Source organism: Protopterus annectens, chromosome 17.part0, assembly GCF_019279795.1.
Source record: "Protopterus annectens isolate FY-2018-M chromosome 17.part0, PAN1.0, whole genome shotgun sequence".
NCBI classification, from domain to species: Eukaryota; Metazoa; Chordata; order Ceratodontiformes; family Protopteridae; genus Protopterus; species Protopterus annectens.
In genome coordinates this window covers 607,882,937-607,899,682 of record NC_056751.1, presented here as the reverse complement: position 1 = coordinate 607,899,682, position 16,746 = coordinate 607,882,937, and the positions used below count along the sequence as shown (strand labels likewise).

Below are 16,746 nucleotides of genomic sequence, written 5' to 3'. Positions count from 1 at the left end.
TACTTTGCTTGCATTGAGGTGTATATCGGCATTACTTTTACTTTGCTCACATCTTATCTGTTAAGCTGTACTTTTATTTTGCTCGCATCTTATGTGTTATTTGAAATGGTAGAGTCTTAAGCTGAAATGACAATCTCTTAAAATGAAGTGAGAAACAGCATTACTTTTACTGTGCCTGCGTACTTGTCTTAGAAACGGCAGTCCAACTGAAAACTTTGCTTGAATTTGAAATGAGAAATGGGCGGCAGAGTCTGCAGCTGTTTTACTTTGCTTGCATCTTAATTGATAAGCTGGTGTGTGTGTGTGTGTGGCAATTTATTCCTTAAGGGCAACATGCACTTTATTTGTAGATGAAACAATGAAATATAAAGTTGTTTTCTAGCAGCAACCTCTTCATTAGTTACAGATCTCTTTAATGTGGAATTATTTAGATGACTTTCACTTCTGCATAGATTGTGCATATTTACTGGTGGATTGTAGAAGTCTGAGTAGACTTTTATGATGGAAATGTTCTGAACTGGGCAGTTTTGCCATCATTTGTTCATGCATTTTGTTTCATTGCTTACTGGAAAACTGTTCAAAACAATAAATTTAAAGTCTGCTCTAACAAGTGTGTTGTATTATACAAGGAATAAAATTTAATACAGTCAGGAAGGTGTATCAAAGAACACATGTATGTTTCATGTGCAAGGGGCCTATGATTTGAAAACAGCCCAAAAGTAATCTTTATTCGCCACTGGGCCAGATACATTTTCTTTGAATGTGGGTTTCAATGCTGTTTCAATGAATGTGAGTTTCAAGGGCAGAGAAGTTTTAATGCTAAGTCTGTTTTCATCGTGAGACTGTATTGCTTTGTTTACCAGATGTCTATTAGTGTTTATGCTATAAAATGTAAAATAAATGTTTTAAATTAAATCCAAATCATTGTTGAAGTAAAGCAGAATGCACATTACAGTGTTTCTGGTAAATGGGATGAAATAGCCCAGTAATGGAACATTGGAATGGCTGTGGGGGACTCTGGGGTCATATCTCCTTGTCTATTCTTCAGGTTGCATTTAAAAGTTGGTATCCCACAGTTCCACTGGGGTGGCATGGTTACATAATTATGCATGCAAATTGTATGTTAATCAGCATACAGATTTGTACCAATTTTTCATGGGCCTTTGTCCAGATTTTTGATGTTTTCAGGTTGAGAGGTATGATATGGGTCTACCTTGCTTGATCTAAGTTTCAAAACTTTGAAACCCATATGGCCAAGACCATATGGTCGAAGTTTTGAAGTTTCAAACACTTTGAATTGAGAACGGTGTACAGCACGGAACGGGAGAGTTACTATTTTCCTTGCTGTAGTGAGATCTCACAGTTGGTGTATTTAAGTAGCAGGGAGTGTACACATAGAGGTGAAGCTTTTTGTCTAGGTTTTGTGCTTTTTTTGTATTTTCAAAATTTCAAAACTTTGATCATATGGTCTCGGCCATATGAGTTTCAATGTTAACAGTAACTTGCTGTTGCAGATAAATCCTAAAACTGGTGCTTACTCTCCTTGTTAGAATATTATGGTTAATTGCCATGGTACCTGATACGCTGTTATGGTAATGTTTTAAATGAATTATATGTAACTCAGTTACAGGCAAATAAGAAAATTTGCAGTTGTTAATATTTTTTGCTGTGTTTTTGCTTCTCCACACCTTAGCATTGGTATTCACCATGGCCTTTCCTAGTCAGCTGTATCTATCTGCCATCTGCCATTTCTAATGCTCCCATGGACAACAGTTATGTAGTCGAATGGTTAGAGTGACAGCCTCATGTGCAGTAGGTGCAGGGTTCGAATACACAGACTGTTTTGAATACTCTGGCCAATGCTCTGGACAGGTGAGGAGATAGATGCTCCTTGAGCAGCATCATATTGCACCTGAGAAGTGTTTTTTGCTTAATTCCTAACTTCCCTTTTACCCTGCTAAGGTGGAACAAGGTCATCCACCTCTTTCCTCTTTAAGACAATGAATGTCCCCTTACATGTCCCCAGCTTCCACAATACATCATATACAAGGAGCGTCCAAGCATGTGCCCTTTCATATAGGATAAATATGTCCACCCTTCCCTGTCAGCATCTCAGACACCTGAGCTGCTAAACAAACCTGACCCCTCTATGCCAAGGTGGTGGCATAGCACTTTGAATTATCAATTATTTAGACAACATGCTACAGCAGCATAGAGTGCCAAAATGTTCTGCCACAAAGTGATATGTAAGTGTACCTACACTACTTTGCTGCAGTTTATTGTGGACAGCGTATAGTCTTTCTTTTTAATTAGCCAGGGTCACAGTATGGCCCTACTCGACAGCAATAGAATCACTTTTAGATTATAGTTCTTAAACATTTTATGTATACCTGTGACCCAAAACTATGAAACGGTTTTACTGCATAGTAACTGTAAAACTTTCAAGCAATTTATTTCACTTCCTCTTGATACCACACAGATTATTTTGCTATGCCACCTTGTTATTACCAGTAACAGTGGTAAATTTCAGGAAGAAGGGAATAATAGGCAGCCTACCTGTCAAAGCACTATTACACTTACTAGCCTCTGAGATCTTCTTTATACTAGAGGCACCACAAGGCTATGTGTTTGAGTCAAATATATACACTGACCCTTATATACTGATGAGCAAATGTTGCAATGTATTTCAGCCACAAGGCCAAGACAAGAGAAGGAGCTTATGTTCTTCAATTATTTGTTTCTTGCAAGGACATTAAGTTTGCTTTTAAGGTTATTTGGCAGGTTAGCATTTCTCATAGACATAGGGAGTGCATTCCAGAATCTTCCAGCATAATATAGAACAAAATCTAATTTAACATTATTGTGTATAGTACCCCTTTTTGAGACCTTTATCTTATCCTTGTTTTAAAACTGTTAAAGTTTCTAGATAATCTCATTTGAGTAGCTACTCTTATGTAAGGAAAAGGTGGTTGATGTGATAAAAAGGATATTTCAGTCATAACTGCTGCTGTTTCCCCTTTGCTCATATAATTTTCAGCAAAACATGGACAGCAGTAGTGGTGACTTCACAGTAGTGCAAATTCCTTGTGTCCTTATGACTGATGCTGCTGAATCCCACACAGGAATTGTTAGACACTCCAATCTGGTCTTTCAATTGGTTGCAGTCAACTGTGATCACCATCAAATGTGTAAAGTCTTACTATCTTCATTGAACAGATTTTGATCATGGTCCAAAGCCATACATTTTTCCCCTTCAAAGAGTTTGCAGTATCTTAATAATCTTTCCTCTGGGATGATATCACAGACAGACTTGACCCTATATTCTCATGTGCCTTCTGGGACTAGTTGTTGCAACTCTGTTGAGACTTCCTCTACTCTTCCTCTGTATGGAAGATTCATAATGGACAGGTCTGTGCCGGTGGCTTCAGAGCTATTTACTTCCAAATTTTGTATTCTTCTGTTCTGCTTGATGGTGGGTTTCATTCTATAATCTGGAGCCCTTCCTCTGCCCCATTTTTCATCTCCTTGTCATATTCCATTCCCTCACATCAGAAACATCTCTGTTGGGGTGGGGAGGCCAATTCAGTCATCTCTTGTCTATGGCTGAATTCAAGAGAAGAAGCTATAGATGCCCCTTCTGAGATCAGGCAGTGATATGGTACCTTAGTAAGTGGGAAAGGGACCTTTTTTGCAGGGGAAACCTTCTGTGTGTTTGAGTATTTAAGTGTTGCTACATATTTTGCTGGTGGTCCTTTTTCCAGGAAATTTAAATGTCTTGGCAGATGCCCTAGAGTTATAGCTCAAACCACCCATTGGAACTTTGATTTCAACAAATCAATTTTTAGAGAGTCTTCTAAATGTAACTACTTCAAATATTTGTTTGCCACCTGGAGAAAATGAATGTGGTTCTACCTAAGGTGTGCTCCCCTCCAGCAATATAGGCTGCGCAGTGGAAGCATGCTCTGTGGATGTCTTCTACATGTTATTGCTTCATTCTGATTTGTCTTGTGATCTATTAACAAAGTATGTTACAGAAAAGGTAAGCCTCATTCTTACCACCTCATGGTGGTCGGGTTTCACACTGTTCAAATATTGGCATTTGTAGTGATTATTTTGATCTAAGAGAAGATGGATTTAGCACTTTGGGAGCGCTATAGCATCAACTTAAAAGCATGGTTGCTGCAGTAGTTTCTTTTCAGCCAACAGTGCTCCCCATTGAGACTCTTGAGGCTGTGGAAGCTACCAGGAAACCATCCTGTTGAACTACCTGAAAAGGTAGAGTGGAAAAGGTTCTCCATGAGGGACTGAAAAGTAACCTTATTCTCATCAGTCTTTAAATCTTCACATGTTCCTGGCCTGCATCTTGTCATGAACAGAGTGCTATCACATCTACTCTTTGAACTAGTTGCTGATGAACTTGAAATTTGGTTCCTCAGAGATCCTGTTTTTTTTCTGATAACAGCCAGCTTGATTCCTTTCATAGCTTAAGACACAGTCCATCTCACTTCCTCCTATAGATATGCTGTGCAAGTCTATCTCTTCATTTTACTGGAAACTGCAATATAATTCTATTTGTAAAACACTGGATAAGCAGCAGGACAGAGAAGGTTAGGGTGGAGATGCAGTACCTGTCTAACTGAATGGGGGTAACTAGTGATGTCTGACAGTCACCTCTGTTTTGACTAGTCTCTGACATAAATAAAAGAAGTGGGCACTGAATATCCAAGTATGTTGATGCCTGCAAACATGGTACAGTAATTACTTTAATAAAATAAGCCTAAGTTCTCCATGATGGTCTACCAAAAATATATATACCCAGAACAGTAATAAAGGCTGTCGGCATATCACCAAGCCATGCTGCTTGCTCTATCCTCTACCCCTGCTCGTTTTTGCCACCACTTATTTTTCTATCCCTCCATGCAAGTCTTATAGTGCATTTAACTGTTTAAATGATTGCACTGTGGCTATAAGTTATTTCTGTATATTCCACAAGTTCAGTACCTTGTAACTTCTTCTCCCTGAACATGTTCATAATTAATGGCTATTGTAATCCCCTCTTTAAGTGCCTTTACTTACTGTTTTTGCAAATGACTGTTTTTCATAGACAACTGCGAAGAGGTCCAGTCTGCTCCACTTGGCTCACTCTGCTCCCTTACCCTACATCCCACCCCCCCATTACTCCTACACATATACATCAATAGGTCCACCCCCTTTTTTAATTAACCAACCACATCACCCACCCCATTAACCTTACCCCACCAACTACTTCTCAACACATCCCTTAAAGTACACTAACCATATATAGTCACTTAGTACAGCTCTTAACTAATACTACACCCCCTAAATACTACAATATCCCACTTTAACAGTTACAATTTTTCTTCTAATCTGCATCCTACTCACCTAACAATGTTTTTAATATCTAGCCTAACAAGTCTACTAATATTCCTTACACACATAACATCACTACCAACTCAAATTTTAACAACTTACACCTCATCACATACTATGACTACCACTCACCAATCTCATCTTAGCAGTTTCTCAGATATCTCCCCTCAACTATTTCTCTACACCCTCCCTTATTACTCATTTCCAAAACTACTACACACCTCACATAGTAAACCTTGCCTTACACCCCTTACATATACTTCTCCAAACAAACTCAGCACACTACTTTCTTGTCTAATCTCAGTACTGCTTCAGTGTGGAGAAATTCACCCCAACCCAGGTCCTAACACTCACCAAGATCTTAAAACATGTCCAAGAAACTTGCATATTAACATTAGAAACATGTGCAATAAAATATCCCACTCCATGCTTGACTAGACCAGCACAAAAGTACAGTTTTGTACCTACCATAAATGTAGATGTCCGAGAGGAATGCATCTGCAGTCTTTACAAATGGGTTGTCCTGTCGTCAGGCAGCCCTTCGGTCGGCCGGATTCCAAAGTCTGGGTCTGGCTTCGGCTGGTGTCGCACTTCACCCGACGTCATTACGGCAGTCATTCGGGTATAAAGGCATCAGCCGACGCCATTTTCCTCAGTGTTTCTTGCCCCAGATGCCAGTTGCCCTCTTGGATGGCTAAATTTGGATAAATGCCAAAGTTTCCAAATAGTAGAGAGCAAACACACAAAATAAGCATGTATGTACATATATACAAACAAATACACCATAATAGATCCCCCCCAAGCTAGCTGAAGATTGGTAAGTACCCTAGGAGTACCTCAGAGGGGAAGGAGGGTGGGTAATCCTGACTGCAGATGCATTCCTCTCGGACATCTACATTTATGGTAGGTACAAAACTGTACTATGTCCTTCAAGGATGCATCTGCAGTCTTACAAATGGGTAGAATACCATAGCTAAACTAGGGAGGAGGAAATGAGAATAGATTATGGTGTAGTCAGGATCCCTTGCAGAACAGCAGTGGCAAAACCAGCACGGGATCTAGAGTATAGAGGTAAGTTATAATGCTTGGCAAATGTATGCACGGAGGTCCAAGTAGCAGCCTCTATAATGTCCTTGGTAGCCACTCCTCGTAAGAAAGCTGTGGTAGTGGCTGTAGCCCTTGTGGAGTGAGGCCTGATGTTCTCTGGAGTTTTCTTTCCATGGTAGGAGTAACAAAATCTAATGCAATTTCCTATCCATTTGGAGATTGTCTGTTTAGAAATTGGTTTTCCTTCTTTTCCTGTTGCATATGCTACCAGAAGCTGGTCAGTTTTTCTATTGTTTTTGTCCTGTCCAGGTAGTAGCGTAATTGTCTGTGTACATCCAGGGTATGTAAGAGCTTTTCTCCCTGTTCTGTGGATTGGGGAAGAATGTAGGAAGGTGGATAGCCTGATTTAAAGAGACTCTGGATACCACCTTAGGCATAAATGTAGGATTTGTTCTCATGGACACTCTATCTTGATGGAAGATCAGGAAGGGTTGTACTGCCATTAATGCTTGTAGTTCAGAGACCCTTCTTGCTGAAGTTATTGCCAGCAGGAAAGCAGTCTTCCAGGATAAGTATTGCAATTCTGCTGTAGCTGCTGGTTCGAAAGGAGGTAGAGTCAGTTTTTCTAGCACAAAGTTCAAGTCCCATGCTGGCAATGGAGGTTTCTTGGGAGGTTTTACATTTTTAATTCCTCTCAGAAACTGTCTGAGCAGAGGATGCGAGAAGACAGGAGGATCCAAGCTGTACTCTGCTGAAATAGCTGATGCATGTATCTTGATGGAGGAATAGGACATGCCTGTATGGAAGAGCTCCGCCAAGTACTCCAGGATGTTGGCTATGTTCACCAGTGTCACATCTTGCCCCTTTGCAGTACTCCAGATGAGATATCTTTTCCATTTTGCTGCATAATTCTTTCTTGTTGAAGGTCTACGAGCCTCCAGGATTATGTCTTTAACCCTTTGGGATAAATTTGGGTTAATTGCTGTTATGTAATGTTCCAGGCAGTTAGCTGCAGAGTTTTTAGGTTTGGATGCAGAATGTTGTAGTTGTTCTGTGTCAGCAGTAATGGGATCAGGGGCAGTGTCCATATTTGTTCCCGGGACATGCTCCTCAGCAGTGGATACCAATGTTGTCTTGGCCAGTCTGGGGCTATCAGAATGATCCTCGGACGTTCCTCTTTGATCTTGAGAAGCACCTTGTGCATCAAAGGAAGTGGTGGGAAAATCGTATGCGGTCAGGCTTTTCCAACTGAAGGATAGGGAGTCCAACTTCCAAGCAAGTGGGTGGTAAGTCCTTGTGCAGAATTTCTTCAACTGGTGATTGAAAGGGGATGCAAACAAGTCTATTTGTGGTAATCCCCATTCTCTTGTGATGGTTTTGAAGATGTCCGGATGCAGCATCCATTCGTGGGCATCTGTTGTAGTTCTGCTTAATATGTCTGCTAGAATGTTTTCCTTCCCTGGTACATAAATTGCCTGTAACTGAATGTTGTAGCTCAGAGCCACATCCCATAGGTCCAGTGCCAGCCGGCATAGAGGGTATGAGTGTGTGCCTCCCTGTTTGTTGATGTACCACATAACTGTGGTGTTGTCTGTCCTTATCATCAACTGGCCTTCTTGGAGAAAAGGAAGCCTCCAGTGCATCATAGCCACATTTTAAAGAATGGTTACTAACCTGCTGTATGTTATGTAACATTTCTTGAACATACTTTTTATCTAAAGATTCTTCTGAAGATAGAACTGGAGGTATAGCTAAAGGCCTATGCTGTGGCAAGTGTAGAAAGGTCCTAAGCCTTTTTCTAGAGTCTGAGAAATCTTGGCCCTGCCACTGAAATTGTTCCCTCATAGCATGCAAGGTTTCCCCAAAGGAAAATTCCTCAGGAGGAGAGGCTGAAGGGATGGACTCCTCAGCATCAGAGTCTTCGTAAGGAGAATAAGAAGCCTCAGGAGGATCTGTATGATCTGAGTCATCAGAGGAATCATCTGTGGCTACTGGCTCAGGGGGCTCTGCTCTAGGCCTCTTTTCTGGAGGAGGGAGAGAGGCCCTGTCTGGATGAGGCAGGGCTCCACGAACTAAAGAGATGAGATCCTCTGCCAAAGAAAGCATATGGGAGCTGGTGCTGGGCCTGTGAGAGGGGGGCTTGGCAGGCACAGGTTTTGATGGTTTGGCTGCTTTAGCCCTGGCAAAGGCCTTAATAGACATAGCTGGAGGAGGCCTAGCAGCTCCATGTGCAGGGGTAGAAATATCTAGGGGAATGGTGTCTGATAAATCCTGTGAAATCACAACAGAAGGTTGGATTGCAGAAGCCGTTTCTACCAGGTTAGAAGAGGCCTCGGTAGAAGGTAAGTTATCGGCTGAAGAAAGAACCGCTTGCTTGGTTTCGGCTGAAACCGAGACACTCGTGGTTTGCTTAACCGCGGTTTCGGCCGAAACCGCGGACCGCGAGTGTCGGTCCTTTTCTTTGCGTTTTTTGGTTATTTGCGTAGTCGGAGGATCCGACGGCATAATGTAGGCAAAATCGGAGCCGAAAATCTGTTCAGCAAAGTCCGAGCGACGTCTAAGCGTCCGTCGGTTAAAAGAAGCACAGGCTAGACAAGCTGCTACATCGTGGTCTGGGCCTAAACAATGTATGCAATAGGAGTGGAAATCTTTATGAGGTATTTGTTTCCCACAAGATAAACAGTTATTAACTTTCTCTGACATCGGCTGAGGCAAGAAAGAGTCCCCAACGGGGTACTTAGCTTTATAGAAGTCTTCGAAGTAGTATTCGGTAGTAGTAATCTCTGGATCTGACCGACCGGCACTTGCGAACAGCTTCTGCTTCGGGCGCCACGCGGCAAGAAAGACTGAGGAAAATGGCGTCGGCTGATGTCTTTATACCCGAATGACTGCCGTAATGACGTCGGGTGAAGTGCGACACCAGCCGAAGCCAGACCCAGACTTTGGAATCCGGCCGACCGAAGGGCTGCCTGACGACAGGACAACCCATTTGTAAAGACTGCAGATGCATCCTTGAAGGACATCCAGACATCCTAGCCCTAACCAAAACCTACCTAAATTCAACCATAAAAGACTCTGAAGTTTTATCACCTAACAATGGCATAACTAGACTAAACAGATAGGACAGAAAAGGTGGAGGAGTAACTCTACTCTGCCCCAACACCATTAATATAACTCAATTTAAAGACAACATCCCCACCTTCCCCAACACTGAAATGTTCATATCTTTCATAAACCTTAACAGTACTAAACATATCTGCTTCTTTCTTCTCTGTATTCCTTTAGGACAAAATATTCCCATGTTAGAAGATATTTTATCTTGGGAGTTCCCAAACCATCAAGCATGAGAGTATTATATTAGGTGACGTTAATATAGACTGGCAGTCCATCTCATCAGAATTACCATCAAACAGTCTCAACATCTATGGTTATTCTCAACTAATTAACTCCCCTACTACGTACAATAAAGACTACACTCAACAGTCTACCTTAAACTAGATTCTAGCACCACATCCTAGTAACTTCAACTCTATTGGCAAGCTGTCAAATTCCCTCAGTGATCACCTACCTACATTTACTATTAAAACCAATGTACACCTACCAAAATTACACACACTAAAATGTGTCCATAACCTTACCAGTTTTACCCAAGACAAATTCAATGAACTACTACACAAAATAAATTGGTCACCACTAAAACACCTCCCACTAGATGAAGTGGTGCACTACTTTAACACTAGCTTTTTAAAAATACTGGACACTCTAGCTCCAGTCTGCTCAAAAAGAATCAAAACAATTCTGCCCGTTGGTTAACCAAGGGTTGTAAAAATCTAATGAAAAAAAGGGATGAAGTCTGAGGTCTCTGGAAGTATAGTAAAAAAGAAATAGATCTAATACACTTCAAACAATTGTGAAACCAAATAAAGAAATGGGTTTTCAAAGATAAACAATCATACTACCCCCACCTTCAACAAGACCACAAAACTAACACCAAAAAAATATGGTCTTCTATGTCAACCCTACTTAACCCTGGCACTAAAAAAGAGCTCTGCCTCTCACTTAGTGCTCCTCCATCTCAATTAGACAAAAACTTCAACAACCACTTCATACAAATCATAGCTGATTTGATCTCTACTATCCCAACTCCAGCCTCTCCCCTCTTCCTCCTCAACTCCCCCTAATAGTGCCCCTTCTTCCAGTTCTGACCATCTCCAACTTAGCAGCCAGAAACTCCTTTCTGAAAACTCAACAATGTTCTCCTTACAACCAATACCTACAAGCCTCATAGAAAAATCTCCTGCTGAAACTTAAACCCTGCTCTACCTCCGCTAACATCCTTCCTCCCCATTACCTTAAATTAGCTGCCAACTCCATAGCTTACCCAATCAGCATCTTGCTCAAAAGATCTATTTTGAAATCTTTAGTACTAGAAATATGAGAAAAGTCCAATATCATTCCTATTCATAAAGGTGGTAAATCTTCTGAACTGACCAACTTCCGACCCATTGCCATTCTATCTTTCATCTCTAAAATATTAGAAAAAATGTATCCACTAACAGTTAGTGAAATACTCACTACAAAGCAACCGTCTTACACATACCCAACATGGTTTCTGCACAGACCAAAGCACATCCACAGCCCCTCCTATCTTTTACTGAATCAATAAACAGAGCTATAGACAATATAACTTGGTATCTGCCATATTTCTCAACCTTTCTAAGGCATTTGACACCATCTCACATTCCATACTCTTGCACAAGCTCTCAGATCTGGGCCTTACCCCTTCTACCTTACAGTGGTTCCACAGTTACCTGCACAAGTGAAAACAAGCAGTAAAATGGCTAAATGAAATCTCTTCCTTTATACACAACCCCACCGGAGTCCCACAAGGCTCTAATCTTGGTCCTCTGGTCTTGACAATATTCACAAATGACCTACACACTGCCTTATCCACTGGAACATTCATACAGAAGGCAGATGGCCCCACTACTATCTGCACTTTCTCCTACACTACCACAACTTCTCACAATCACACAACATACTTTTGCTGCATTTAAATCCTGGCTCACTGACTATCAACTATTCCTAAATCTAAAAAAAAAAAAAAAAAAAAAAAAAAAACTAAACTCCTCTTCCTTCCAAACAACCTCTCTATTGACAGAAACCAATTCAAAATATACACGACTGATAATACTATTCTCAAAATAGCCCACCACACTAAACTGCTATGTGTAACTATTGATGATAAATTAAAGTTTGATCTCCATATCCAACAAAATATTTAAAAAAAAAACACCAGAAACTTGGCATCCTCTACAGAAACAAACACACCCTGACCATATCAACCAAGATTACCCTAGCAACTGTCTTCTCCAGCCTACAGACTTCCATTAGATCCAAAACAGAACAATGGCTACAGTTAAGTTTGCCACAAATTCCAAAACCAGCACACATAATTGTACACCATTGCAAATGCTAGACTGGCTAGAATTCACCAATTACCTACTCTATAGCCAACTCACAACACTACACAACATAATCAGTTATCCCCTAGCCTGCCCTGCCCTGAACAACATAATCAAACCTTACAACCCCAGCAGAACTCTCAGGTCCAAAGATAAGAAGCTTCTCTCTATCTCCAAAGGTTCTAAAATATCTGGACAGAGCCTACACTTTCATAGTGTAGCTAAAGCATGGAACTCACTCCCACTATTGACAAGAAGTATTCCTACTCTAGTGCCTTTCAAAAAATCCCTAAAACAACATCTTAATTCTTGGCTGTGCTCATGATCTACTCCTGGATAATCTGTCATACACTTTCTCCCTCTCCCCTTCCATATGCCCAACCTTCCACAATCTCTTTTAGACTATTGTTTCTACTCACCTAGCACTACCAAATACTACCTAACAGTCCTCTAACATTCTTACATCTAATAATCCACCCTCTGTTCTCCTATAACTATGCCTTCGCTGTATCAGTATAAAGTGACTAACATAACTACAGCATAAAATATACAACTGCTGACAATCATGCTGACCCTTCAACAGACTGTACTGACATCCTAAGGCCAGGTTGAGTAACATGTAATATATGTTTATTTCCTCTGCCAATATTTAAACACTGTAGTGTCACTATAAACTGACTTACATAAATACTGTGTAAAATAAGACACAACATTTATAACTACTTATATCATAGAGAGCCTTCAACAGATTGTACTGATATCCTAAGGCCAGGTTGTATAGCATGTATTATATGTATATACGTTTCTTTCCACTGTCAGTGTTTAAATAATGATTTGTGTGTCTCTTCACATGTATCTGTAACAACTTCTTTCTGTATATTATTATTTTTGTACTGCTGGAGCTTTTTTCCTTGGGCTTCCACCGAAAACGGGTTTTCTTGACCCAGACAGACCATCCTGGTAAACAAATGTCAAATAAATAAATAAAATAAATAAATAATAACCTGTTTTATAATTTCAGTAAATGTGACATCATTAGAGTTGGAAGAAGGATATGAGTACAGAATAAGTCGTCAAATAAAAAAGACGCAGTCATTAAATGTTGAATGACAGTAGGAGACTACATTTAAAATTTTGACCAGAGTATACAGTATGTCCCATGAATAGAAAAGCACATTTTGTACCCCATCTAATACCAAAGGGCGGGTCTAGTCACCCCAGGGAGATCAGAGTATCATTTTGTACCTCATTGATGTGACCCACTATTGGAAGCAGTGCTGTGTTTCATAACCTTGGAATAGTCCTTCTGAAACAACTTGAAATTATACAGTTGCATAGATATATATGCATATGCATATATCTGTATGTATGTATGTATGTATATATATATATATATATATATATATATATATATATATATATATATATATATATATATATATACATATATAGGTCTACTTCTGTTCTTCGAAAACAATTCTTCGAAGAACAGATAGCCGAGACCCACTTTAACGAAAGTGCACTTTCGCTTAAATCAGTTAACCGAAGCACGGTACAGTGGGGATAAGGAAATATATATTCATGTACCCATGAATTACCACATAGGTGGCAGTACACTAAACACCGAAAGTGTGATGCAAGACTTAGGGACACAGGTGGGCAGTGGTCTTACCTTCGATAACCACCTCACCACAACAGTCAGGAAATCCTTCTATGTGGCACACCTCATTGCTAAGGGCTTTTCATCCAGAAAAAAAGGAGGTCATCGTCCCACTGTACTCCTCCCTCATTAGACCCATTATAGAGTACAATGCCCCATTTGGTATATACCTCACAAGACATCTGCAACAGCTGGAAAGGCCGCAGAAATACCTCACTAAAAGAATCACAGGCCTAAAGCAGATGCCCTATGCTGACCGTCTAAAAAAACTCCAGCTATACTCTGTGGCATATTGTCTACTCAGAGGCAATCTCTGCTTAACATACAAGGCCATGTCAAACCCTGAGCTGTTGGACATGTTCCACTTAAAGAAATCCCAATTCCCTCAGAGCCACCTGCGCCAGGGATCTAAACCTTGTCATCACAATGAACAAAACATGCTGGAGAGATAGGTTCCTGACCCAGAGACTCCCCATACTCTTGAATAGACTGCCCATACATGTCAAGCTGAGTGTCTCCTTGGCCCTCTTCAAAAGGAACCTTGACAATTGGATGGGAGATAGGAAATTCACCCCGGGGATCATGTCAGTCGCCCTGCTAGACAGGGGTCCAGGGAAGTAAATATTGTGGGAAGAAATATCCAGGGAATTGTTATGGCTAGGCTTGTATAGGCCCTAGGGCCGATAGCCTAGTACCAACCTATGAACCTATACCTTTTCCCCACTGTAGTGAGATCTTATAGTTAGTATATATAAGTAGTAGAGGTGTGTCCGGTAAAGCAAAACACATTTTTGCAGAGAGGCAAGTCCCCCACACCCTCTACACCCCTGCTGCTTATATATACTAACTCTGATATTGCACTACAGTGGAGAAAAATATATATTTCCTTATCCCCACTGTACCATGCTTCAGTTAACTGATTTACGCGAAAGTGCACTTTCGGTTAAGTGCACTTTCTTTAAAGTCGGTCTCACCTATCTGTTCTTTGAAGAAGTGTGTTTTTGAAGAACAGAAGTAGACCCATATATATATATATATATATGTGTGTGTGTGTGTGTAGGTATTTATTTATATATGTAATATATATATATATATATATATATATGTGTGTGTGTGTGTGTGTGTGTGTGTGCATGTCTTTACATCATCAAAGAGCTTTCATTGACAGAAAATATAATGAAGAAATGAATCAATGATCACAGATCTAAAACATAAAACACTGAACTAAAGTGATCACAAATGTAAAGAAGCTACTAGATCTGCTAACACTTAAAATAAAATATTGCAGTTTGACAGTAATATTATGACCACTGTAACCATCTGCACCTCCCCATGTGGGGGGCAGGCCCTGCCCACTGAACTTATGTATACCAACTCCAAGATTACCATACCTCTGAGAAAAGGAATATTCTGAGAAATGGCATCTCTGACTTGGTATAAACAAGTCTGTTCTTTTGGCCATTTAGTCTCTGTATTTCAAGACTCACTCTAGCAGGACACATCATTTCAAATGGCTACCAACACAGCTCTGTATTGAATATTGGGTCAGATCAATGACCTATAATGTCATACCTCACTGAGATGTTTGGGTTTCATGTTTTGTACCATTTTACTTTTTTGCCATACTATCACAGATGCTGCTAGTGAGGATGTAGTGTTGTTTTGTGCTGCTTGCTACTAGGGTTTGGAAAAATATATAATATTCCTCATGTCCCAGCATGTCATTCCACCACCAGCAGTGTACAGGACAAATGCTTTAACCACAAAACCACGTCATTAGACTTCCTGTTCCCTGACCCTTTGCTTAGACTCCATCTGGCTTGGACCCATTTTCCAGATGTTGAAGGGCAGAGTTAGCAAAGAGCTGCATCTAGATTCAGTTTGTATGGAACCTTTGAGGTCTTTATAAAATGTGGGTACTGAAAAGCTGAAGGAAGGCAAAGACTTATGGAGGGGATTCTAGTTGTTCTTTACATCATATATCAAAGCATTCTTTGGAGATTCCTTAAGATCACTTTTAAGAACTGTCTGGATTATAGTTATAAGCTGATTTTCATCTTTCTGTCCTCACAGTTTGACCGAGGGCTTTGTTATCCAGTACCTGTGCAAAACAAACCTGCTTTTACTAGTGGAAGACCACTATGGTGATCTTAACCTTCTAAACCTACACCCAGCAACTGCTGGTTCATGTCTTTTCTGACCCATGCCCTTTGGTAAAAAGATTGTGGTAGCAATATGGTTGAATTAAACGTCAAGCACTGTTTTTGATCAACCAGCTAGCTTACACATCAGACACTATTTCGGCTTGTAAAAGACAAGTAAGACAATGTTTTGTACTGTTCTTTGAAATTCTGATATTCAAATGTAAACATTTCATGTATGAAACCCATGAAGTTTGAAAAGTTAATTGTATTTTAGTATTTGGACCATGTCAGTGTTTTATTAAGTAGTCATAAATGCAGTGGAAATGCTAATTTGTTTGCACAACCTCCCCTTCCATTGATTCATCATAAATAGTAAATACATGCCACCTAAATAACTGACTTAAGTTCATCCCTGGTCATCAGATTTATAATTGTTGATGTATTAGGATATTTTTTTTTTAAATTGTTTACATTGTACTTTTAAACAGCTGAAAAGTTTTTAATGTTCAAAGTCTTATTGCATAAAGTAAGACTGACTTTCATTATAGCAAGATGTTATCTTTTCTGTCTTTATTTCTTTTCAGAAATGTCAGCTTGACACATAGTTCTCATCCTCTTAGGTCCAGAGTCAGAGACCAAGTCAGAAGGAATCTCAGGCAAAGGCCTCAAATCAGGGACACTTTTTAAATATTACTTCTGCTAATTTAAAATGCTGATAAACAGGACTTGCATTAACTTGCATTTTGTGAAATAAAAGACGAATGTGACTTTAATGATTGTCATTGATTTTTTAACTGTAATGTATCATATTATTTTTTTTAAGTCACTGATTTTAAAAAAGTACGAATCAGCATTTTGAGCCAAATCAGAGGCATCCATGAAAAAGACTGACATTTGATATATATATATATATATATATCTTGGAGACCATAGATCCTGAAGGACATGCTCAGCAGTAGTGCTTGTAGAATAAAGAAAGTTTTTTCCCCTCTTGATTCAGGTATTGCTCCATTAACCACCCAGCACTGGAATTTAAAAA

At 39.9% G+C, this 16,746-nt stretch overlaps 1 protein-coding gene across 2 annotated transcripts in view; it reads left to right on the top strand.

The window, feature by feature from the left end:
- LOC122791296 (speedy protein 1-B-like) overlaps positions 1 to 16,480 on the top strand; it is a 493,214-nt gene extending 476,734 nt beyond the window's left edge. For both annotated transcript variants that reach the window (XM_044058982.1, XM_044058981.1), the window contains exon 6: positions 16,292 to 16,480. In XM_044058982.1, the coding sequence (XP_043914917.1) occupies positions 16,292 to 16,394 (103 nt within the window). In that variant the 3' untranslated portion in view covers positions 16,395 to 16,480. The remainder of the gene's footprint in view (positions 1 to 16,291) is intronic.
- Positions 16,481 to 16,746: the final 266 nt, after the last annotated feature.